General features: G+C 50.4%; 1 protein-coding gene across 1 annotated transcript in view; it reads left to right on the top strand.

Moving 5' to 3' along the window:
• Window positions 1–25,169, top strand: part of CAND1 (cullin associated and neddylation dissociated 1) — a 769,151-nt gene that overhangs the window by 356,065 nt on the left and 387,917 nt on the right. The window contains exon 7 of the mRNA XM_069629730.1: window positions 19,148–19,293. Coding sequence (XP_069485831.1) covers window positions 19,148–19,293 — 146 coding nt within the window. The remainder of the gene's footprint in view (window positions 1–19,147; window positions 19,294–25,169) is intronic.

Here is a 25,169-nt window from a genome sequence, read left to right as displayed (position 1 = left end):
TACACTCTTTAGAACATCAGAAGATTCTCCTCGAGGAGATCGCCATTCTGCTAGAAAAGGACGCGATAGAACTCGTCCCGGGACACCAGGTAAACAAGGGTATTTATTCAACGTACTTCCTTGTGCCAAAGAAAGATTTGACAATGCGCCCAGTATTGGACTTGCGACCTGCCAACAAGTATGTCAAGCCCCAAAAATTTTGCATGACTACGCTACAAGAGGTAATCCCCCTCCTAAAAAAGGGGGATTACATGGCAACCTTGGATATGAAAGATGCCTATTTTCATATTTCCATGTTCCCAGCGCACAGAAGGTACTTGGGCTTCAAGGTGGACAGTCGACATTACCAATTCAAGGTACTGCCCTTCGGGATAGCTTCGGCACCAAGGGTATTCACCAAGGTACTGGCGGTGGCGGCTGCACACCTACGCAGGTAGGCAATCCCGGTGTACCCTTATCTGGACGACTGGCTCATAACGGGGGAAACCCCAGTAATTTGCAGGACAAACATTCAAAGGACTATCGACCTCCTCCACGAATTAGTCTTCTCAATCAACGAGAAAAAGTCAAGCCTGATGCCAAGCACCTCCAAACAGTTCCTAGGAGCAATCCTAGATACTCAGGAGGGGTTGACATTTCCTTCAGAGGAAAGAATTCGGAATATACTACTGCAAAATCCGCAATATCAGTCCGGTCACAAAATAACGGTACGCAAAGCAATGCGTTTGCTGGGCATGATGGCGTCATGTATTTACCTGGTCCCCCACGCGCGCCTGCGCATGCGTCCCATGCAGGAATGGTTGGCGAAACAGTGGTCTCAGGCAAGTGGTCAGTGGGACGATCTAGTGGTCGTTTCGCCAACACTAGTACAAAGCCTTCACTGGTGGACAAGAGAGAATCTCGCACAGGGGAAACCCTTTTACGATCCCGAAGTACAGGCAGTAGTCACTACCGATGCATGTCTGATGGGGTGGGGAGCTCACCATCTCCGCCACACAGCTCAGGGTCTCTGGTCTCCCTCAGTGGCCAAGAACCACATCAACCTGCTAGAGGTTCTGGCAGTATTCAGAGCGCTTCAAGCGTTCGAGCCCCACCTACTAAACCTGTCAGTGCAAATCCGGACGGACAGCACACCAGCCATGTTCTACCTGAACAAGCAAGGAGGGACTCGTTCGCCAAATCTGTCCAAGCTTGCCCAGAAAATCTGGATATGGGCACTCAGATGGAACATCTTCCTGTCATCACATGTTCCAGGGGAGCTCAATTCCCTAGCGGATGCTCTGAGCAGAGACTCCCTCACAGAGGAACACGAATGGGTTCTACACAGAGAGGTCGTAGAAGATATCTTCTCTCAGTGGGGTTTCCCCACTATAGACTTATTCGCCACAAGCGAAAACAGACAATGTCCAGGATTTGCATACAGGTTCCCCCAACCAGACTCCCAGGGGAACGCCCTGTGGATGAACTGGTCAGGGATGTTTGCGTACGCTTTTCCACCAACTCCTCATCAGGAAAGTGGTGAATAAGATGAACAGGGAGTCGATGACGCTCGTCCTAGTTGCTTGCATGTGGGCAAGACAACCGTGGTTCCCACACCTACGCAGGATGGTGGTGTGCGAGCCCATCAAACTTCCAGCCTGGTACAACTTACTGTCCCAGCACCAAGGTCAAACAGTGCACCAGCAACCCAACTCAATGAACCTGGCAGCATGGCTCCTGAGGTCATAGAGTTTGGACATTTCAATTTACTACAGAGGTGTATGGACATCCTAAAGGAATCTAGCAAACCAAACACAAGGCACTGTTACTTTGACAAGTGGAAGAGGTTTGTTATCTGGTGCCAGAGTAGACAAATCAACCCTGTTGATTGACTCCTTCCACTATTGTTACATACATGCTCCACCTGCTAGATGCAGGATTGATTTTTAACTCGCTGAAAGTACACCTGGCAGCCCTGTCGGCATACACCACTTCCCATAGCAAGGTCTCGTGGTGGAAAGTACCAGTAGTTAAAGCCTTCATGGAAGGAGTAAAGGGACTTCACCCTCCTATTTCAAACCCACCACCAGGGTGGGACCTTAATGTGGTGCTAGCCAAGCTCATGGGACCCCCTTTCGAGCCCATGCATAAAAGCAGTCTCAAACACCTGACTTATAAAACGGCCTTCTTAGTAGCTATTACTTCTATAAGAAGGGTCAGTGAAATTCAGGCTGTCAGTGCAGGATCCCTTCTTTACTGTCCATAAAGACAAACTGGTTTTACGCACACACCCTAGGTTCTCACCTAAGTGTATATCAAAATTCCATGTAAACCAGTCCATCGAGCTTCAGGCTTTCTTCCAGGACCCTCAAAGCTCGGCTGAGGTGAAATTACACACCCTAGATGTGCGTAGGGCGGTCCTCTACTATGTAAATAAAACCAGACCGCTAAGAAAAACAGATCAACTGTTTGTCTCCGTAGCTACAGGCAGAGAGGGGGATCGCGTCTCTAAAGGTGCCATCTCGAAGTGGTTTATTAACTGTATACAGCTGTGTTACTCACTCTCTGAAAGAACTCTGCCTTTCACGCCAAGAGCCCACTCTACTAGAGGCATTGGGGCCACTCTGGCTTTCATTGCAAATGTACCCCTTGACACCATTTGCAAAGCAGCTACTTGGAGCTCTATTCACACTTTTACTCAGCATTACTGCATTGACACCCATTCCAAGGCAGATACACAAGTGGGACAAGCGGTTCTAAGACACTTATTTGCTCATGCGCCTTCTCACATCCAACCTCCTTCAGGTACTGCTTGCTAATCTATGCACAGCATGTGATCTAAGCAGATTCCACAAGCCTCGGAAGGGATACATTACTCACCTTAATCGTATTTGATGCTTGTATCTGCTTAGATTCACATGCAACCCACCCTTCCTCCCCTCTGAGAGAAGGCGCATGATTGCTTGTAGTCTTACCTTTCTATCTAGCTTGGATTATCTGTACTCCCGCTACTCCTCATGCTACCTCATGTCAGAAAAAATACAATCTGAGGATCCTAGACGCGTGAGGGATCTTGGGTACAGTGGACGTCACGCTAGGGATAGTATTACTGGCACGCCCTGTGTCGACGCCCATTTTCGAGTTTCGAAAAACAAACTAATACTCCGCAGCTTTCACTAGATGTCGGCCTATGCACAGCATGTGAATCTAAGCAGATACAAGCATCAGAAATACGATTACGGTGATAGGCCGACATCTAGTGGAAGCTGCGGAGTATTAGTTTGTTTTTCGAAACTCGAAAATGGGTGTCGACACAGGGCATGTCAGTAATACTATCCCTAGTGTGACGTCCACTGTACCCATGATCCCTCACGCGTGTAGGACCCTCAGATTGTTTTTTCCGCCATACTGGTCGGAAGCATTGCACGGAGTTCCCTGCCTTTCAGCTATATTTTGCTAAATATAATATTAATTTCTCCGTTCTTCCACTCCCACGTCGAGACATCAAGTACCCTTGGGTTGACAAACATGCCACCTGTAACCTCTGCTTGCCGAGGGACCACCCTGAGGCGAACTGCAGAGCTTGTAGCTGGTTCAAGGCGAAAACACTAAAGGACCGCTCGACCAAACGTTGTGCCCACCACGCCAGGCAACTCGAGGCCATGGAAGCGGATAGCGCCTTCAGTGATGGCAGCGACACCGTACACTCGGATGGCGAGGGCAAAGAGGTGTTGAAAGACACCCAAGCGCAAGTCCCCGACCTTGGAAGATTGTCCGGCAGGGCAGTTATGGGGAACACACCCGGCGACATGAGTGCTACCCACACCACTTCTACAACGAAACACTTGAAGTCAAACCGAGACTCGACACGCGTCTCGAGTTCTCGGAAAGAGGCACGAAGAGAGCGTTCCACCGAATCTGTTCCCTGGGCGTTCCAGGTCAAGATCGCCGCACAACATTAGGCAACCGTCCACAGTTGCCAAGAGTGCCTCACTCACCAAGTTATGGAGGTACGATCGTCAGAAGACGAATCCGACCTCCAGCCCCAGGCTGCATACCAGAGGTTGGCTCCAGCAGACAGTTCCGCGGCTGCTTCTGAGCCCCAACGTTCTCACTCGAAAGAAAGAGACACAACCCCCGAATCTTGCTTGACGCCAGGCGTCGAAAAGCTCTGAGAAGGTGAAAACATCAGGGAAACACTTTTCTACTCATGGGGAAGGGGGTAGAAGAAACCATCTCACTCTTCTTCTGCACCACAGACACTTAAGGACAGTTCAAAATATTCAGATAAACATAGATCCAAGACCCCTATCCAGGCCCCTAGGGCCATACAAGGAATAGAAGGGGAACCTTCTCAGGAAATGGTCATTCCCAGCTCCAAAAAATGGACCAGTGAAGATATAGACAGGGTAATGTCTAGTATGTTCTCCCTAGCTGACTTCTACTCCAAGAACACAGAGCATTTCCTCACCTATACCCCGGACGGGGTTACTCCTTCGGGATCCAGGGACCCTCAGCCCCCTACTAAGAAACCTCAGGTTGAGACTCCAACTCAGGGACTGATTTCAGACCCTTTTTACATACAGCCTTACACACAGTATGGTGAGGATCCACAACAGTACGATGAGGATCCAGACTTGGTAATGTTGGATGACCAAACTGGGGTGGACTGTTATGGGGATGACGAGGGCCAAGAGGCGGAGGAAGATGACGTTGTAGAGGTCTACAGGATAGACTCTCCTGTTTGCAAAGAACCTCAGGTTACCGACTCTCCAGTAGACAACCAGCCCCTCCTAAATGAGGTCTTGGCTAGAGCGACAGAGCACTTCAGCATAGACACTCGGGGCACAGGAGGAGAGGGACTTTGCAGAAGAACTAGTGGGAGAGAAGAGACCCATTGCCCAAGCCATTCCAATTCTCAAGTCCATCCAATGGAGAATTGATCCTTCCCTTCTCACTCCTAACCTCACCAGGGCCGTAAACCCCAGAATCGAGAAATTGTTCAGGGCCCCCCAGTCGGACCCGCTTTACATAAGGGGTCAACTGAAGCCCGACTCCTTGGTAATTACTAACACCAGAAAGAGGGCGGGGGACACCTCTTATCATCATCTGACGCCCCCCAGACAAGGAGAGCAAGATAATCTACGGGTTGGGAAGGAAGGTAGCCTCCACTTCCGCTTACCAGGCAAGGATTGCCAACACCACCACTCTGCTGGCAAGTTACAATTGGCACCAGTGGGAGCAGGTAGCTGCCCTCTTTGACTCCGCATGGAAACCACTAAAGGGTCAGTTGGCCCAGGTCGCGTCGGATGGGAGAGCTGTGTCCGGTTGCATCCTTAAGGCAACCTTTGATGCCGCAGATAACGTGGGCAGGCTCATAGTAGAGGGCACTGTCATTAAGAGGCATCCTTGGTTAAGACAGTCAGGGTTTAAACCCGAGACGCAAGCATCCCTAATAGACATGCCGGTGGAACCGAATCTCCCGTTTGGCAAAGCGGTTGAGGACGCATTAAAAACTGCCAGAGACGAGTATGATACTCTGAAATCCCTGGGACAGTTGACGAACAAGCCCCCTAATCAAAGAGGGAATGGTAATTTTCGTCGCCCACAAGGCCAGAATTCCCAAAGGGGCTCCCATTATACATAGGGACAGGGTACATCATGGGTTAACAACCAACAGACTACCCAGAGTTACGGCAGAGGAAACAAAAGAATCCGGGGTAGAGGCAGCCCCAGCAGAGTCAGGGTCCCGTCTCACGCTTCCCCAGTAGGGGGATGCATTTCCAACTTCACCCAAGCTTGGGAAGGGATCACATCAGACAGATGGGTGCTGCCCACAGTGTCCGCAGGATACTGCATAGAATTACTCGAGCGTCCCCGAAACCACCCTCCACGTCAAAAGATACATTCCGTGGACCACCTGAAGATCCTCCGCGAGGAGATCGTCAATCTTCTAGCAAAGGACGCGATCAAACTCGTCCCGGGCAACCAGGTAAACAAGGGTATTTATTCAACATACTTCCTTGTGCCAACATTTTTTTTACGATGCGCCCAGTATTAGACTTAAGTCCTACAAACAGGTATGTCGAGCCCCAAAAATTTTGCATGACTACTCCAAGAGGTAATCGCCCTCCTAAAAAAGGGGATTACATGGCAACATTAGACATGAAAGATGCCTATTTTCATATTTCCATGTTCCCAGCGCACAGAAGATTCTTGCGCTTCAAGGTGGACAGTCAGCACTACCAGTTCAAGGTCCTGCTCTTCGGTATAGCCTCAGCTTCAAGGGTATTCACCAAGGTACTGGCTGAGGCGGCGGCACACCTACGCAGGAAGTCAATCCCAGTGTACCCTTACCTGGACAACTGGCTCATCACGGGGGAGACCCCAGTAATTTGCAGATCAAACATTCTAAGAACGATCGACCTCCTCTTCGAATTCGGTTTCTCCATAAACGAGAAAAAATCAAGCCTGGTGCCAAGCACCTCTAAACAGTTCCTAGGAGCTGTCCTAAACACTCAAGAGGGGTTGGCCTTTCCATCAGAGGAAATAATTCGGAATCTACTACTGCAAATTCCTTTACATCAACCCGGTCGTCAGATAAGGGTGAGCAAAGCGATGCGTTTGCTAGGCCTGATGGCGTCATGTATTTACCTGGTTCCCCATGCTCGCCTGCGCATTCGACCCATACAAGAATGGTTGGCGAATCAGTGGTCTCGGGCAAGTGGTCAGTGGGACGATCTAGTGGTCGTTTCTCCAACACTTGTACAAAGTCTTCACTGGTGGACAAGAGAACCTGTCAAAGGGGAAACCCTTTTACGATCCAGAGGTACAGGCTGTAGGCACAAGACGCACCCCTGTCAGGGTGGGGAGCACACCTCCATCACCACACAGCTCAGGGTCTCTGGTCTCACACAGTGGCCAAGAATCATATCAATCTGCTAGAGCTTCTGGCAGTATTCAGAGCACTTCAAGCGTTCGAGCCCCACCTGTTGAACCTGTCGGTGCAGATCTTGACAGACCACACAACAGCAATGTTTTACCTAAGCAAACAGGGAGGGACTCGTTCGCCAAATCTGTCAGCTTGCCCAGAAAATTTGGAAATGGCCACTCAGACAGAACTTTTACCTGTCATCTCCACATGTTCCAAGGGATCTCAATTCGCTAGCGGACGCTTCGAGCAGAGATCCCCTCCCATAAGAACAAGAATGGTGTCTACACAGAGAAGTCGTAGAAGACCTCTTCTCACAGTGTGGTTTCCCCACTATAGACCTATTCGCCACAAGCAAAAACACGCAATTCCCAGGATTCGCATCCAGGTTCCCCCAGCCAGACTCCAAGGGGAACGCCCTGTGGATGAACTGGTCAGGGATGTTTGCCTATGCTTTTCCACCAACCCCTCTCATGAGGAAGGTGGTCAACAAGATGCACAGGGAATCAATGACACTCATCCTAGTTGCTCCCCTGTGGGCGAGGCAACCGTGGTTCCCACACTTAAGCAGACTAGCGGTATGAGAGCCCATCAGGCTCCCGTGCTGGTACAACTCTCTGTCCCTGCACCAAAGTCAAACGGTGCATCCTCAACCCATCTCAATGATCTTGGCAGCATGGCTCCTGAAGTCAGAGTTTGGACATCTCAACTTACCACAGAGATGCATGGACATCCTAAAAGAATCTAGGAAGCCAAACACGAGGCACTGTTACTTTGACAAATGGAACAGGTTCGTTATCTGGTGCCAGGATAAACAAATCAACCCGGTTGATTACACTCCTTCCAACATTGTCACCTATATGCTCCACTTGCTGGATGCAGGGTTGGTATTTAATTCACTCAAGGTACACCTGGCGGCGCTGTCAGCCTACACCACCTCCCATAACAAGGTTTCGTGGTGGAAAGTATCAGTGGTTAAAGCCTTCATGGAAGGGGTTAAGAGACTCCACCCTCCAATTTCAAACCCACCACCTGGATGGGACCTTAATGTGGTGCTTGCTAAGCTCATGGGGCCACCCTTTGAACCCATGCATAAAGCCAGTCTCAAACACGTGACCTATAAAACTGCCTTCTTAGTAGCTATTAGATCCATAAGAAGGGTCAGTGAAATTCAGGCTCTGTCAGTGCAGAATCCTTTCTTTACTGTTCATAAGGATAAACTGGTTCTACGAACACACCCTAGGTTATCACCTAAGTTAATTTCTGAATTCCACATTAACCAGTTCATTAAGCTTCCGGCTTTCTTCCAAGGACCCAAAAGCTCTGCTGAGGTGAAACTACACTCTAGATGTGCGAAGAGCGGTCCTCTACTATGTAGACAAGACAAGGCCGCTAAGAAAAACAGACCAACTGTTTGTCTCCGTAGCTACAGGCAGAGAAGGAGATTGCGTCTCTAAAGGAGCCATCTCCAAGTGGATAGTCAACTGTATCCAGCTATGTTACTGCCTTTCTGAAAGAACTATGCCTTTTACGCCAAGAGCCCACTCTACTAGGGGCACTGGGGCCACTCTGGCTTTCGTTGCATTTGTACCCCTTGATACCATTTGCAAAGCAGCTACATGGAGCTCTATTCACACTTTTACTCGGCACTACTGCATTGACATGCATTCCAAGACAGATACTCAAGTGGGACAAGCGGTTCTAAGACATTTATTTGCTCATGACCCTTCTCACATCCCACCTCCTTCTAACACTGCTCGCTAATCTATGCACAGCATGTGATCGAAGCAGATTCCACAAGCCCCAGAAGGGATACATTACTCACCGTAATCGTATTTCTGATGCTTGTATCTGCTTAGATTCACATGCGCCCGCCCTTCCTTCCCCTCTGAGAGAAGGCGCATGGATGCTTGTAGGCTTATCTTTCTATCTGCTTGGATAATCTGTACTCGCGCTACTCCTCATGCTACATCATGGCAGAAAAAAAATACAATCTGAGGATCCTACACGCGCGAGGGATCATGGGTACAGTGGACGTCACACTAGGGGATAGTATGTCAAGCCCTGTGTCGATGCCCATTTTCGAGTTTCGAAAAACAAACTGCAATACTCTGCAGCTTCCACTAGATGTCGGCCTATGCACGGCATGTGAATCTAAGCAGATACAAGCATCAGAAATACGATTACGGTGAGTAATGTATCCCATATTCGATCTCAGTTTCACTGTGTCCACGCACAGCGCCCTCTGCCAAAGAATTTGTAACTTTTTCTTCTAAGGCAAGGGGACTACATGGCAGCATTGGATATAAAAGATTCATACTTTCATATTTCAATGTTCCCACCGCACAGAAAATAGCTGCGCTTCCAAATCATGGGAGAGCACTACTAATTCAAAGTGCTTCCCTTCGGCATAGCATCAGCTCCAAGGATATTCACAAAGGTACTATCAGTAATGGTGGTGCACTTAACACAGCAAATCAGTCAAAGTGTACCCTTATCTGGACAACTGGCTGAATCTCCTCAAATTTATAAACACAAAGAACAATCAACCTTCTGTTCCAATTGGGATTCTCCATCAACGAGAAAAAAATCAAGTCTTGTTCCCAGCCAAAACAATTCCTGGGAGCAATCATAAAATACAAGGGAGGGGCTAGTCTTCTCCTCAAACAAGAGTTCAGAACACACTGTTGCTAACATCTCACTAGCTTGCTGGTTGCCAAATAACCGTACGCAAGGCAACTCACCTGGTCGGGGTGATGGCCTAATGACTCTACGTAGTTCCACAAGCACGGCTGCGCATGCACCCAATGCAGGAGTGGTTGGCAAAACAATGGTCTCAGGCAAGTGGTCAGTGGGATGATCGAGTCGTTTCGCTAGCCCTGATACAGGCTCTTTGCTGGTGGTCCAGGGACAACCTGTTAAAAGGAAACCCCTTTCGCAATCCACCAGTTAAAGCGATCCTAACTACAGGCGTGTCACTCTCCGGCTGGGGGGTGCCCACTACCTTCACCACACAGCTCACGGCCTGTGGATACACACTGCGTCCCAAAAACCACATCAACCTCCTAGAACTTCGGCTGATTTTCAAGGCTCTGCAAGATTTTCAGCAGTATCTACTAGGTCAGACAGTGCAAGTCCACGCAGACTGCACCGCTGCCATGTTTTAACCAGAGACGCGCACACTCCAAGTTTGTCCAGGCTATACCAACAAATTTGAAGGTGGGCACTCAAACGGAACCTGTTCCTAGTCGCTCAACACGTCCCAGGGGAACTCGATGCTCTAGCAGACACTCTGAGCAGAAATACTCTACCCGAGGAGCACGAGTGGCAACTCAACTGATATTCTAGACTAAATCCTCTCCCTTTGGGGTTATCAACCTTTAGACTTGTTCGCCATAAGCCTAAACACACAATGCCCAGACTGTGTCCAGGTTTCCCCAACTGGAGTCCAAGGGGAATGCCCTGTGGATGAGCTGGTCGGGCAAATTTGCCTACGCACTCCCAACACCAGACACTTCAACAGTGGAAACGTGTAGTATGTTCCCAATCACAAACCTTAAATCCAATTCATTGTTCACCATCCAACATTCTACACTACATGCTTTATGTACCACAATCTGGCCTAACTACATCAAGGTACACCTAGCTGCTCTGTCCGTGTACACCACTTTGCAGAACAAGTTGTCTTGGTGGAAAGTTCCTGTTATCAAAGCTTTCGTGTAGGGAGTAAAGAGACTATACCCTCCCGTTTCTAACCCTCTACTAGGTTGGGACCTTTAATGTTTTATTCTCAAAGCTCACGCACAAAGTCGGCCTCAGACACTTAACCTACAAGACCCCTTTTCTGGTAGACATCACTTCAATAAGATGAGTACTCTTATGTTCCGTCCCCTTTCCTCCATACTGTACGGGTGTCCCTTCCAAGGAATGGGAGACAGAACCTTTTTCACCAGAAAAAACCTTCTTCCCCTTTAAATGTAGAGGCGTGTGGGGGTGCGGCCCAGGGAGCATGCGCTGCCCTGCCTCCGCCCTCCGGTGCCACACCTCAGTCCGCTTTTCCGCGGCGACGGGAACAGGCTGAATTCATCAGCCCTCCTGGGTTTGGCTTCGGCCATGTAATTCCACGCGCAGATGCTACTTTGTTGTCCTTTTCTTGTCTTATCTATCATTCAGGTACTCAGTCCTGAGGCGTCACGCTCCTCCCTGGCGCATGTCGTCTTCTACAGGGTTCAGCAGGTGGCCATCCTGCAATGGGCTTTTCCCAACCTCAGACCCCCACGCCCTCTGCCTACGTTGCCTTGGTCCAGACCACGGTTGGCAATCATGTTCGGCGTGTGGCTCGCTGTCCTCAAAGGCGCTGAAGAACAGACTAGCCATGTGTAGGGAGCTCTTCCAGAGGTCGCCTCCACAGGATCTCAAGAACTTTGTGCAGCATCGAACCAGGCAGCGCACCCCGCAAGGGAGACTTTCCCAGGGACTTTCCTGCGCGGGAGGTACGGGCCAGGTCCTTCTACCGGCACGTGCACCGAGGCTGCTTCAGCTACCAGCCTTCGGGTCGAGGGATCCTCAGATCCTCCCAGGCACAGTGTCGAGGGACCAGAAGGTTCTTTTACCGGGTCTACGCCCTCGTACCAGCACCATGGCCGAGGGGCTGCACCCTAACACCAGCAATACATCTGAGGGGCTACGCCCTAATACGGCAATACGTCCCTGGGGGTGCCTAAATGCAGCTCTACCGGCCCCCGGGTCGAGAGTGTCGCACCTACCGGGCCTAGGCTCGAGGAGCAGGGTAGGCCTTGTGATCCACACCAAAGAGTCTTGGACGAGGCCAGGCCCAGCGGGCCGAGTACCACGTCGCAGGCACGTGACAGGCAGCTCGACAAAATGGAGGCACCTGTCCAACGCCATTCCAGGAATTCGGCAAAGAACAAGTGTCAAGGTGGGACTGGCCTCAATCAGGTACGTGGCCTACAGTCTACCCTTCATTTGTGCAGGGCAGCTTTCCTTTTCGTCCATATGGACAGGGTATGCAGCGGCCCCAGCATCCCCCCGCTACCCTGTCGGGTGCTCTTCGAGAAGTTCCTTGGCCTCATGAGGTCTCCTCAGATGGGGGTTATCAAGGACACAGTCAGGGAAGTCCTCCCCACCATGCTACAGGCACCACAGACTCCCATCGGGCCCCCTGACCCCAGTGCAGCCGCCTCCTCTGGCTCCACAGCCAACTCCACAACCTCCTACTCAGCCTCCGGCTGCCATCACTGTACCCCAGCCTCTGGCGCCATCTACTCCTCCTCCACAGGATCCTCCAGGCCCACGGGATATGGGCGAGGAGGAGGACCAGGACATGCCATCCTCAGCCAGGGCCTTCCACAAATGTCTTGCTGGCCTGGCGAAGTACCTGGGCGTCCCCCGACCCGAGGTAGAGCATCCGGCAGAGGGGGTTCTGGCAGAAGTCCCCACGCGACGCCCCTCTGCCTACACAGGGATTCCACTGAAAACCGATGTATTCTCTCTGGCCAAGAAGGGTTGGCTTAAGGCCCCACTCGGTCCAGCCGGTCAATTGACGCCTGGACGCCAAATACAGGCAGATGGAATGGGATATACGCTTGTTCTCAACCCATCCTTAGCCACACTCCTCTGTGATCGCTGCGGCATCACAATACTCCAAGCCTCAGTCGTTCTCAGCCTCCTCCTCTGCGGCGCTGCTAGGCAGGGAGAAGATCTTGGAGACGTACGGCAAGAAGATCTATTCCAACGCCTCCTTGCACCTCACCTTCGTCAGGGCAACGCAGATGCCATGATGGCTGCCGCCAATCAAAGGTTATGGGAGGAAATTGCGCACTTCCTTCTGGAACTCCCCTCACAGTGCCACTCGCGCTTCAAGGCGGGGCTAGCTGTCATGATTCCTGCCCCTCCTGTCCCTCCATGATGTCAGGCTGGAGCCATGCCACGATCACTTACATGGCCCTCAAGGGCCTCTCCATCCCTCCAAAGACCCACTTGGAGTCAGACTTGGCGCTTGTGGCACCAGACTCACTCACACCCATAGGATAACATTGGGAATTGGACTTGTAGTGCATTGATGGGGACAAGATGGATGCCCCCACATATTTCAGTTTCCAGAACTGCATATCTTTTGGGTGTGGTTCAGCCCAGAGCCACCTGGGATACCCAGAGACTATTTAAGCCACACCCAGGCGGAGAAACATGCTTTGCGTTTTCTGCACCTGCAGCGTGACTCATCATGTTTGGATCGGTCTCCAGTAGGCCTGCATCTTTCTTCTGCGCTCAGCTCCTGCAAGAACACAGTTAGGAACAGCCTTACCTTGCGGCGCTTCTGCCCATCAGTCATCGCTCCTTCTGTTTTGCGGGCGTCTTCGGTGGTGTCATTCCCATCCTGGCACGCAGCTTCCTAGGAAAAGGGAAAAGAACAGAAAAAAGGCATTAGTAAGCATTCTGCAAATCTTCGCTTATTTTTAAATACTGTACGAGCTTCAAACGCTTACCTGAATCCCAACCGCTCTGCGGGAACTCGGTCTCCGGAACTTCTCATCCATCTGCAAGAGGGAAAAGACACTCCAGGTTAGCGTGGAAACATCTAGAGGCGCTGCATACCGCGCTTACCCGCCGCATTTGTTCTTCATAACTGGCATCCACGCTGAAAACATTGCGGCACCTAAAAGACACAGAAGAAGGGCTCAGTTCAATGCAAATACGAAAGGGGTGCATCGCGCATTGCGCTCTCACTCACCTTCAGCGCTACTCATCTCAGCAGCACGCCGCCATCCCCGGACGCCGGCCATCATCTAAGGAAGGAAGGAAAGGAACGAAGTTAGAGAACTGTTCAAAAGACTCATTATACTTACCTGTTGACTCTTGCCAGTGAAGTAACTAGGCAGCAACGGGCCCGCATCAATCAACGTGCCCCTGCGCTGAAGGCAAGATGGAGAGCACACTATCCAAGAAAACCGGTGAGCTGTGGATCAAAGGGAATTGTTGGACCCCGGGGAAGAAGGGGTTCAAGCACACAGACAGTAGGGAGTTATTCTACCAATCCTGTGTTTCAGGCCCAGTCTCCAGTTGAATAGCCTCCAGGGAAGGGTTTGAGGTCGTAAGAGGTCAGAACAGGCTGAGTGACGTCCCCGTGGATACCAGGTAAGCGTTACACTAGCTGAAGCCAAGCTCGTGGCCCAGGACCTCATGGAATCCACAGTGGCTCATATCGATACCTCAGCTGTGCCATCTGCATTGCCACGGACATGAGAACAGCCTGGCTCCGGGTAATTAAATTCAACCCAGATGTCCAGGAGCGTATTCTAGATCTACCGCTCGAGAGGGGTGGGGGCCCTCTTCCACTCATCTATGGACAAAGCGGAACAGCTCACAAACGGCAAAGTCTTTTTCCATTCTTACGAAGACCACCCCCAAATTGTACTCCCAATCTCAGCAGCACTGGGAAAAGGGTTGTACATATGGAGGCTTCAGCGGCTTCCAGGAACGCAGATCCAGGTAGCTGGACCACGCGCCGTCTCGGAACCAGCGCAAACAAAAAAAGGGGGTGGAGGGTAAGGGCTTTTTCCAGTCCCCCTCCTCAGCGTCTGCCTACAAGGGAAAGAAGGCATGAAACGCCCCTTTGGGTCCACATGTCTCCAATGGGGGAGTGGGAGTATGCTTGCTCTCCATGCATATTTCTGGCACCAGAATTTCACTGACCCCTGGTTCCTCTCCGTAGTATCCACGGGGTACTGCCTTCCTGTCACAGCCTCTCCTCCCTCCTCCCCTCCACAGGTTGGGAAAGCAACTCTTTTGGCGGAGATCCGGTCGCTCGTAGGGAGCCAGGCAGTTGAGGAAGTTCCAGCCTTGCAGCAAGGATTTGGCAATCGCTCCAGGATTTTTGCCATTCAGAGGATCCCGGCGGGCCTGAGAGTTGTGCTGGACCTTTCCACCCTCAACCTGCAAAAATTCAAGATGGTTATGCCAGCTTTTAGATCGGAGACATTGGACAGGGGAGACTGGATGTGCTCCCTGGACCTGAAGGACGTATACCTACACGTCCCGATATGGCAGCCCCATTGTTCCTTCCTACGGTTCAGGATCATGGGCTACCATTTTCAATACAAAGTCCTTCCATTTGGCCTGAACTTGGCCCCCAGGGTCTTTACCAGACTCATGAACTCTGTGGTGGCCCTCCTCAGAGCGCATGGCCTCCACATCTACCCATACCTTGACGACTGCCTTGTCACAGCTACATCTCTGGAAGCGGTTCGCAACTCTTCCCATGCCCTTATGAACACACTACACGATCTGGGCTTCTCGCTCAACCTCATGAAGTCACAGCTGCAGCCTATGCAGACTGACCTTCCTGGGACTCATTTGGGACACTTGCACTGAGGGGGGTCATCCCGTCGGAGGACAAAATCTCGGCCATCAAGAGGGCCACCGCCCACTTCCTCAGCCGAGGATTGACTTCGGCATGGTGGTACCAACATCTCCTGGGTCTACTGGCGGCGGTCCTGTTTGCCGTGCCGCACACGAGACGTAATGATGAGGATTCAACTGCACTTTGCGGCTTCATGGAATCAGGAGCGGGGCTCGCAATCAGAGATCACCATTCCTCCATCCCTCCACATGGACCTAACTTGGTGGTCCATGGACTGCAACCTGCAGACGGGCAAAGCCTTTCTGCCGCTCTCTCTGCAGGCCACCATCACCACAGATTCCTCGCTCGAGGGCTGGGGAGCCACCCTGGGCGATCTCCCGGTCCACGGCACCTGGACTCGACAGGAGCAGCAATACCACATCAATCGGTTGGGGCTGCTAGCCATCTGGCCAGCGCTCAGAGCATTCCTAACTCTTAAGTGCAAGGCTGTCCTCATTCAGACAGACCACGTGACCAGCATGTACTAAATCAACAAGCAAGGAGGCACCAGAGCCCCTCCTCTGTGCAGACTGGCGATCAGCATGTGGGTATGGGCCCTGGAAAACATGTACCTCTCGGCAGTCCACCTCCCGGGGGAATCCAACCTGGAAGTGGACAGGGTCAGCAGGTTGGGAGCAGACAGTTACGAGTGGCAGCTAAACTTCCTCGTTCAGGAGATCTTCAACATGTGGGGTCACCCTCAAGTGGATCTCGTCGCCACCAGGCAAAACAAGAAGTGTCCCCAGTTTGCATCCTGACAAGGTCAGGGCTCTGTGGGCGATGCATTTCACCTCCAGTGGACCGACATGAAAGCCTACACCTTTCCGCCCACTTCTCTGATCCACAGGGTAATTTGCAAAAATCAAGGAGTCTCACCGTCTCCTCATCGTTCTGATAGCTCCATGGTGGCCACTGGGCAGACTCCAAGGGAATTGACCCGCTGGCCTGCAATTTGGACGACGTGCTTTCCTTTTCAGCGCACCTCGCCCATTCGGGCGTACAGGTGGACACCTGCCGCACATACCTTGCAGCCATTGGGGCTTACAGGAACTCGGAGGAGGGCATTTTTTCCTCCTCCAACCCTATCGTCAAAAACATCTGATGGGTCTTGCTCAGCTCTACCCGCCTGTGTAGAGACTGCACCCGGTGTGGGACCTCAAACCATTTGAGCCAATGGCGTCCGTGGACATCAGGATGGTCACCATCAAGATGGCCTTACTAGTCGGCCTTACCTCGGCTCGTATAGTCAGTGAGATCCAGGCGCTGGTCGCCTCGGAACCATATACCACCTTTCAGAAGGACAAGGTAGTCCTGCGGACGCACCCGGCTTTTCTGCGCAAGGTTGTCTGCCTGCTTTCCACATTAACGTAGAAATAGTCCTTCCTACGTTATTTCCCGATCCTAAGGATGAAGCACAAAGGGTGCTGCACTGCCTGGATGTCGGGCGTGCACTGAAATTGTAGTTGGACAGGACCAAGGGCTTCTGCATGTCGGATGCCCTGTTTGTCACTTTTGGAGGCTCAAGACCAGGCTATCCGGCTTCTAAGTCCTCCATATCCCGCTGGATGGTCTCTGCCATCAAAGAAGCATACAAGGGCCAGCACAAGCCACTTCAGGCCAACATGCATGCCCACGCAGTCATGGCCAAGGCAACAGCCATCGCATTCCAACGGCATGTCCCTTGGCAAGTCCTAAGCAGGGCGGCCACTTGGGTCTCTTCCCTCGGCTTTTTGCAAGCATTACTGTTTGGATGCTGGCTCTAGATCTGATGCGGCTTTCGGACAGGAGGTTCTCAGGAACCTATTTGCTTAAGGAGGGTCTCCTCTCCACCCTGGGGATCCATTCAGTTGTAATTGCTCATACAGTATGGAGGAAAGGGGACGGGACGTAAGAGTAATCAGAAGTTACTCATCGTAATGACTAACGTACTCTTAGTCCATAGTCCCCTTTCCTCCATACCTCCCACCAACCTCCCCCCTAATAATACTGGTGTCATTAGGCAATGTTTAATCTATTGTCGACGCGTCAATGGGGACTGAGATGTGGCGGCAGAGGGCAGAGTTAGGGCAGCGCATGCTCCCTGGGCCGCGCCCCGTGCGCCTCTAAATTTAAAGGGGAAGGTTTTTTCTGGTGAAAAAGGTTCAGTCTCCCGTCCCTTGGAAGGGACGCCCCATACAGTATGAAGGAAAGGGGACTATGGACTAAAAGTACATTAGTCACTACAGTGAGTAACTTATAATTTCCATAGGACTGTTTAAAACCAATTTCCCAAATATTTTAAAAGCAAATTTAAAACTGGTATTGATCTATAACATGCTGAGTGCCCCCGTAGCTTCTTTTTTAAAGACCAGGCAAATGACTGTGCAGTTTTCCATGATTTAGGTCATAGATTTGTAGTTATTACGTTGAATACATTAATCAAAGGTTTGTAGTACTGCCCTGGTGATGTGTGTCTTCATAGAGACAATACACTTAACCTTGAAGTATGAGGAAAAAAGTTCCCAGCTGTTTTGGACCTCGATAGCCTGAGGAGGATCTCATTCTTCAGAGAGGGGCAGGGCCTCTGTATATTTGAGAACAAATCTATCCAATACTTCATACTGGCGCGTTTGGGATCCACTGCAATGATTTCCCAAAATGTATTTGAGTCTCATTTTTAGCTGTTTAAAGATCATCCTTTCCTATTATTATAAGCTTTTGTTTTCTCTGTGGGGTTAAAATCATACAATCTTGCCTCTGGTTTGGAACTTGCATCTACTTAAAGATTTAAGTTATAATAAGAGGTTGACATGCTTTTTTGCAATCAGTGTCTAGCTATGAATGGTGATGTACTTTACAATTACTAGGTTGAACCTTTGTTACACAAGGTTTTATTTCAGGCAGCACAGAGGTAAATCCGAACACTAGATGGTCAGGTTTGTCAAGTTCATCAAGACCAATAATAAAACAAAAGTTAGAGAGCTGCTAATACATTTGTGCTTAGGACTTTTTCCCAGTGGATATTTGGCCGGTCTTCAAATGTGGTATCAGCTTAGTTGGCCATCTCTACAGAGGAGTTTGAGCTTTGTGATTGGAAATCCATTTTTAATATTGAAGCCAAGTGGTCACTGTTCAACCTGGGTGTAAATATAATGTAAATGCCAATCCCTAGAGGTTACCAAGAAAAATAAATTCTACAGCAGCTTATATGACCAGAAAATGTTGGTTTTGCTGAAATGTCACTGGGGACCTTCCAGTTGTGGCTCTTGGACACTTCAAACATAATCTTATCTGAAAACTGGCAGCTAGAAATTCAGTCATCGCCAGCTATTGGAAGGGGGGATGTTTCTTGCTATATCTTTTATGGGATCAAAAATCCCTTCTGTAGGGGATTTTGCAATTTTAGAATGAAACCCCCTTCCCCTATGAGGTATACAGTGTTGGCAGGATCATTTGCTACAGATATTCCACATAATAGTGAGGAAAGTGTGTTTGCTTTGGTTTAATGACAGATTTTAGCAGTTGGTAATAATCAATCTCATTGCTGGATGCACTACCCCTACGGCACCTAGATAATTGACATCGCAAAATATCAACTGACCGGCGAACACACATGCAATGACCCCAAAAGCAATGACTCGTAGGCAAACAAATGATGCATATGAACTGTTGGATAGTAAAAGAAAACGTGCAAATGGAGCTAAGATGCAATGTACTCATTCAAGCACAATTGCAATGATTTATTACAGTATCCAGTTCACGTTAAAAGTCTACATTTACTAACTTTTTTCCAAATGATCTTCACACGTGACATGCCTTTTTTAATTGAATATTTTCAGGTGTCCAAAGGAGGTTTATCCCCATGTTTCTACTATTATCAATATTTGCCTCAAGTATTTAACGTATGATCCAAATTACAATTATGATGATGAAGATGATGATGAAAATGCCATGGATGCTGATGGAGTGGATGATGATGATCAAGGTACATTTATCCATTGAATGCTACTGATTGTTGGAATAATCTTAGCTTTCTTAGATGCGCTGAAATATAACGCACACCTTGTTTCTTGATTGTTTCTGTTCTTATCTAGTTTAAGGTTGATTGGATATAGTATTATTTTTAAATGCTCCAGATTTGCAACTTGTTGGGAATGTTTTGATATTTAGTCCAAAGGAACGGAGACGGGCCCACCCAGTTGGGCAATGATGTTTGCCACAAGTTTGCGTCAACTATCCTAGGGGTAGAGTCGGCTGAGCAGTCTCGGACAGTGTTTAAAATTGCTGGGAGCTACCAGCTTGGTAGAGCCTTTCTTGGTTGATACCAGCAGCTACCAGAACCTACTTTTGGCTCCCAAGACCAACTTGTGACGCACACACCTACATATCGAATATTCATCTTGGGTGTCTGGTTCCGTATGAAAGGTGTACTAAGAAACCTACAGAAGATATTTAAAGCATGATGGTCGCATGTACTGGATACAAAGTATAGGTCACATCTCATGTGGAAGTTCTTACGACACAATACGTATTGGCTCCTCATTGTGCAGCAGCATTCAGAAAAAGTGAGGTGCCATCACCGAAAGAGGTGACACCAGCGATTTTAAATAAATGCTGTCGAACTATACATTCTCAGAAGAGAATGATGCAGTAACAGATGTGGTGAACAAGTTGTGGATGTATAAGCAAAGAGGAGTCACAAAATGAGGGAGCAAGACAAAGATGAATCAATAAAGTCTGCAGCAGAGCAATACAAAGAGGGGTTTAAGGCATCTACAGTTTTGGGTGCTAATGGAGCACTTCTCTGTGGCTATTGTGACGCATGCATCTCCCAATTGGATTTGTTCAATCCCTGCATCTTTTTTAAATCTTCTTGTGCATGTATTTTTTTTAAGTACTCCAATAACGTAAGCAAAACAAGAGGTGATGGCTGAAAGGTTTGGCATTAATCCTAACCTCTGGCATTGCTCTGGGCAAGCCTCCAGACCATTGTTCTTCGCCTGGCAAGCCATTGCTAAAGGGAAAAGTCTATCTGCAAATCATGCTTGGACCCACCTCAAAAGGAGACCACAAGCGTCCCCAAACATGTTTCAGCCTTGTTGGGCATCATCATTGAGGAATAGCTTGAGTCCAGACAATCTGACCGTTCCGAGTTGGCACCGGCGAAAACAACCGAAGTGGGGGGAGCAAGTGCTTCTTTCAGTCCCCCTCCGCACCAGCCTCAGAGGGAAAGAAAGCATGACGTGCCCCTTCGGACCCACGGGTCTCTGGTGGGGGTCAGGCTTGTCCCTACTTCAGTCTTGGCGTTAGGTTTGCTGACCCTTTGATCGTATCCGTAGTATCCACAGGGTAGCATCTACCGATTCCTCCCTCTCCTCTACTCCCACAGATTGGGACAACAACTCTGTTGGTGGAAATGTGTTGGCTCGTAGAGAGCCAGGCAGTGTAGGAAGTCCCATCCTCCCAGCAAGACTTGGGCTTCTATTCCAGGATTATCGCCATATAAAAAAAGAACCAGGCTGGCATGAGAGTTCTGTTGGACCACTCCACCCTCACCCTCGCCCTCCCTCTTCAAAAATTCAAGATGGTTATGCCAGCACTCATTACGGAGACACTGTGCAGGGTAGACTGGATGTGCTCCCTGGATCTGAAAGACACGTATCTACATGTCCCAATTTGACTGCCTCGGTCCTTTCTACGGTTCAGGATCATGGGCTTCCTTTTTCAATACAAGGTTCTACCCTTTGTCCTCAACGCAGTCCCCAGGGTATCTACCAGACTTATGAATGCAGTGACTGCCCACCCCTGGGCCACCATGTCTACCCGTATCTGGATGACTGGCTCGTCAGGGCGAGATCCCCAGAGGAGGTTCACCACACTTCCTCCGCTCTGATCATTACACTCCATGAACTGGTATTTTCTCTCAACCTCAAGAAGTCCCAGCTGCAGCCTACACAGAGCCTGGCCTGTCTGGGCCTCATATGGGACACAAGCTCAGTTTTTCCCTTGGAGGACAAGATCATGGCCATCAAGAGGGCGATTGGTCACTTTCTCAACAGAGAGGTGACCTCAGCCTGGTGGTACCAGCATCTGTTGGGTATCATGGCAGCAATCCTACTGGCGGTAACCCACACGAGCATCAAGATGAGATTACAGCTGCACTTTGCAGCCTCATGGAATAGGGAGCACCACAAGTCACCATCACCACAGATTCCTCCCTGGAAAGTGGGGGCGCTACCCTGGAAAACAGCGTCCATGGAGTCTGGTCTCTTGAGGAGCAGGAGGCCCATATCAACTGGTTGGAGCTGACGGCTATCTGGCTCGCTCTAAAGGCTTTCCTGCTGCTTGTGTCAAGGTGGTCCTCATTTAAACGGAAAAGTCCACCAGTATGTATTACATCAACAAGCTGGGTGGCACCAGGACCTCTCCGCTTTGCTATCTAGCAGTCCGCATGTGCGACTGGAGAACATCCGTTTGACTGCAAGCCACCTCCTGGTGGAGTCCTAGCTGGAGGTGGACAGGCTCTGCAGAGGGAGTGGACAATTACGAATGGCAGTTGAACATTCAGGTCCTGCTGGGAATCTTCAGCAGATGGGGGCATTCTCAGGTGGACCTCTTTGCCACATGGTCCAATCGGAAATGCCCACAGTTCGCGTCTTGGCAGGGACAGGGTCCTGGCTCGCTGGTCGATGTGTCCAGATACAGTGGAACAGCATGACAAAAAAAGCCTTTCCTCCCACTGTCCAGGTCCACAGGATGATCTGCAAGATGAGAGAATGGTGGCCCGCGAGACCGTGGTTATCATAGCTGTTCAGCCTCTGCCACTCTGTCGAATCACTCGTCATTGTGCCCGGCTCACCTTCTCTCGCAGCAGGAGGGCAGGATCATCCACCCCGCTCCGCAGAAGTTGGCTCTCACAGCGTGATTCCTGAGCCGGTCACACTTAAGCGTCTGAGCCTGTCACAGGCTAACCCAGACATCATTCAGGGCGCAGGGAACCAGGCTACTAGGAGCCAGTACAAAAGTAAATGGACTAGGATCTGTCACTGGGCGGTCTCTAAAGACATCGACCCCCTTGCTTGCACGTTGGACGACATGCTATCAATCTATGCACACCTCATGGACTCGGGGGTTCAAATACACATGCCACACCAACCTAGCAGCCATAGGAGCCTACTCTGAAGAGGTGGTCTTCTCTTCCTCCAACCCAGTGGTTAAGCGACGACTGGTGGGCCTCACCAGACTCTACCCACCCATAAAGAACCCACACCCTGTGTGAGACCTCAACGTAGTTTTGGGCACCCTGGCGCACAAATCGTTCGAGCCAGTGATGTCATCGAAAGTCAGGCTGGTCACCATTAAGACTGCTCTGCTAGTGGGCCTCACTTCGGCTCGCAGGGTCAGCGAGTTCCAGGCACTGGTGGCGTCTGAACCCTCTAGTACCTTTCACAAGGATAAGGTGGTCCTCAACACACCCCGCGTTCCTTCCCAAGGTAGCCACCTCTTTCCATCTAAACGAGGAGATAGTCTTGCCAACGTTATTCGCCGACCCTGAGGACGAGGGTCAGAGGGTCTTGCGCTCTATATCAGACACTCTGAAATTCTATCTGGACAGGTCCCCGTTTGTCACCTTCGGAGGTGGAAGGGATTGGGGGGGGGGTGGGCACGGCCCAGTTATTAGGCGTCCAAGGCCTCTATAGCAAGGTGGATGGTTTCGGCCATCAAGGAGGCCTATAAGGGGCAGCACAAGCCACTTCCAGCTAACATGCACGCCCATTAATTCCACCGGCATGTCCCGTGGCAATTCATCAGCAGGGCGGCCACTTGAGCCACCCCATCGGCTTTCTGTAAGCACTACTGTTTGGACGCCACCTCTAAGTCAGACGCGGCTTTTGGACAGGCAGTTCTAAGGAATCTATTTCTGATGCTTGTTAATCTGCTTAGAATCGCATGCTGTGCATATGGTCAGACATCCAGTGTTAACCGCAGAGTATTGCATCTTGTCTTTCGGGGACCTAAAGGGGACGTCGGCATAGGCGTGTCTGTAACACTATCCCTATCGTGACGTGTGTAGTACCCAAAATCCCTCACACGCTGAGGTCCCTCAAATTGTTTTTTTTCCACCCAGATAACTGGTCGCCCTATTACTAGAGACATTGTTTATCTTTACCGAATTGTTGGTTTATTCCCCGTTGAGTCATTTCGCCAATAAGAACATCTTCGAAGACTACGGGGGAAATCGTCTACGGCTGTGGATTTCGGCCCCTAAGTTCCGGCGACCGGATTGTCCACGTGGTCGGGCCCTCTGGCCGACCTATACAGTAGGCAGAGTGGGGTCGGGGTGCCCATATTGTTTTAGTATCTTTCCTCCTTCCCCTCCTTTCCTTTTTGGTCTGGTCATCCTTCCCTTTTGCTATGGAAAGAACTCCCTTTAGATTCAGATATCCTTGGAAGGACGAGCACAGGACGTGTAACGCCTGTCTCCCCCTAGAGCACGAGAAGCGTGCAAACTCCTTCGGCCTAAGACCCTTAAAGAGCGCTGTGTGAAGCGGTGGGCCACATATGGGTTGTCACGCGTGGAGCTTCCCTCCCCCACCGCCAGACCAGCCGAAAGTGACAGGGGTACTTCGGATGACCAAACGTCCAAAGCAGATGTTAGACCTTGAGGCGGACACTTCTAGGTCCGCCACGCCCGTCCCCGACCCTTCGAGGCTCGACTCTGGTCTTGCTACAGGGACCACACCCGGCGACAGTGGCGTACAATTGTACCTCAACACTAAGCACACAACCCCTACGCCAGTTCCGATGGTGGCGTCGGAAAAGGTGAAAGCGCTAACGGGGCCGCCGAAATCTTCACCAGTTCCCACTGATCCAAGGCTTTCCCCCGGGTTTGCAGCAGCGCATGACTGGGCAAACTAAGAAGACTAAGAGCGCTACCCCTTATCTTAGACAGGTCGAAAGTAGGGAGCCCGACGTTTCGACGGGTCACAAGGCCTCTAGGTCCAAAAGATACGGCTAGGTCTCTTTTTCTTTGTCTCTTGACGATTCAGCGACTATTCAAAGTAGCATCGGAAGGATCGCGGCAGCAGTAGGTCTTGTCCCGACCCCGCCAAAGATTATGGCTCACGCCGCGGGAAAGGTTGTGTCGGATTGTGTTCCCGATTCCGATGGGACTTGCGTAGATGGTCAAGAGACTCTCTCCGACACCCTTGGATGTTCCCGTTGACGCCAAAGGGCGGAGTACGTCACTTCTCCTTGTGCCGGCCCGTTCAGGTCTTCTAAATGGACTACAGAAAAGTTTGAAGGTTGTATGGATCAGCTGGAGCGGATCATCGCCTCTTCAGATCATCCGCCCCCGAAAAGAGCACGGGTAGACCCTAACTCTCAGGTTCAAGTAGACCAGTCTCAGGTTTCCCCAACAAGAAGACTTGGTCCTTATGGCTACTTGGAGAGTGAGCTATAGCGAGTAAGAGGAAGCGTCCTTTCTCAAACTATGAGGAGGATCAACAAGACACGGTAGACAACTGGGAGGAGACCCAGCAGTAAGGTGAAAACCCTTGGACACAACAAGGTCCTGGATTCTCTTCCTCCACTCCGGCTCGCCAGGCCACCCCTGTGGACGACTAATGGGTTTCAACTCCATGTTGAAAAAAGCGGCAGAATTCTTCAAAATTGTCACTCAAGAGGCGGTACCGGAGCAGGATTTTGTGGAGAATATTAAAGAAAAACCTCCAGCGAGTCAATCCATTCCCCTCCTTAACTCTGTCCGGAGACGGGTAGGTCCATCTTTGGTCACACCTGCTCGGACACGGGCGGTGAACCCAAGAGTCGAAAAACTATTTCGGCCTTCCCCTTCCGACC

The sequence above is a fragment of the Ambystoma mexicanum genome, chromosome 12 (assembly GCF_040938575.1).
Source record: "Ambystoma mexicanum isolate Mex_15411 chromosome 12, UKY_AmexF1_1, whole genome shotgun sequence".
Lineage (NCBI taxonomy): Eukaryota > Metazoa > Chordata > Amphibia > Caudata > Ambystomatidae > Ambystoma > Ambystoma mexicanum.
The sequence above is the reverse complement of the archived record's forward strand: the minus strand, read 5'-3'. Positions and strand labels throughout refer to the sequence as shown.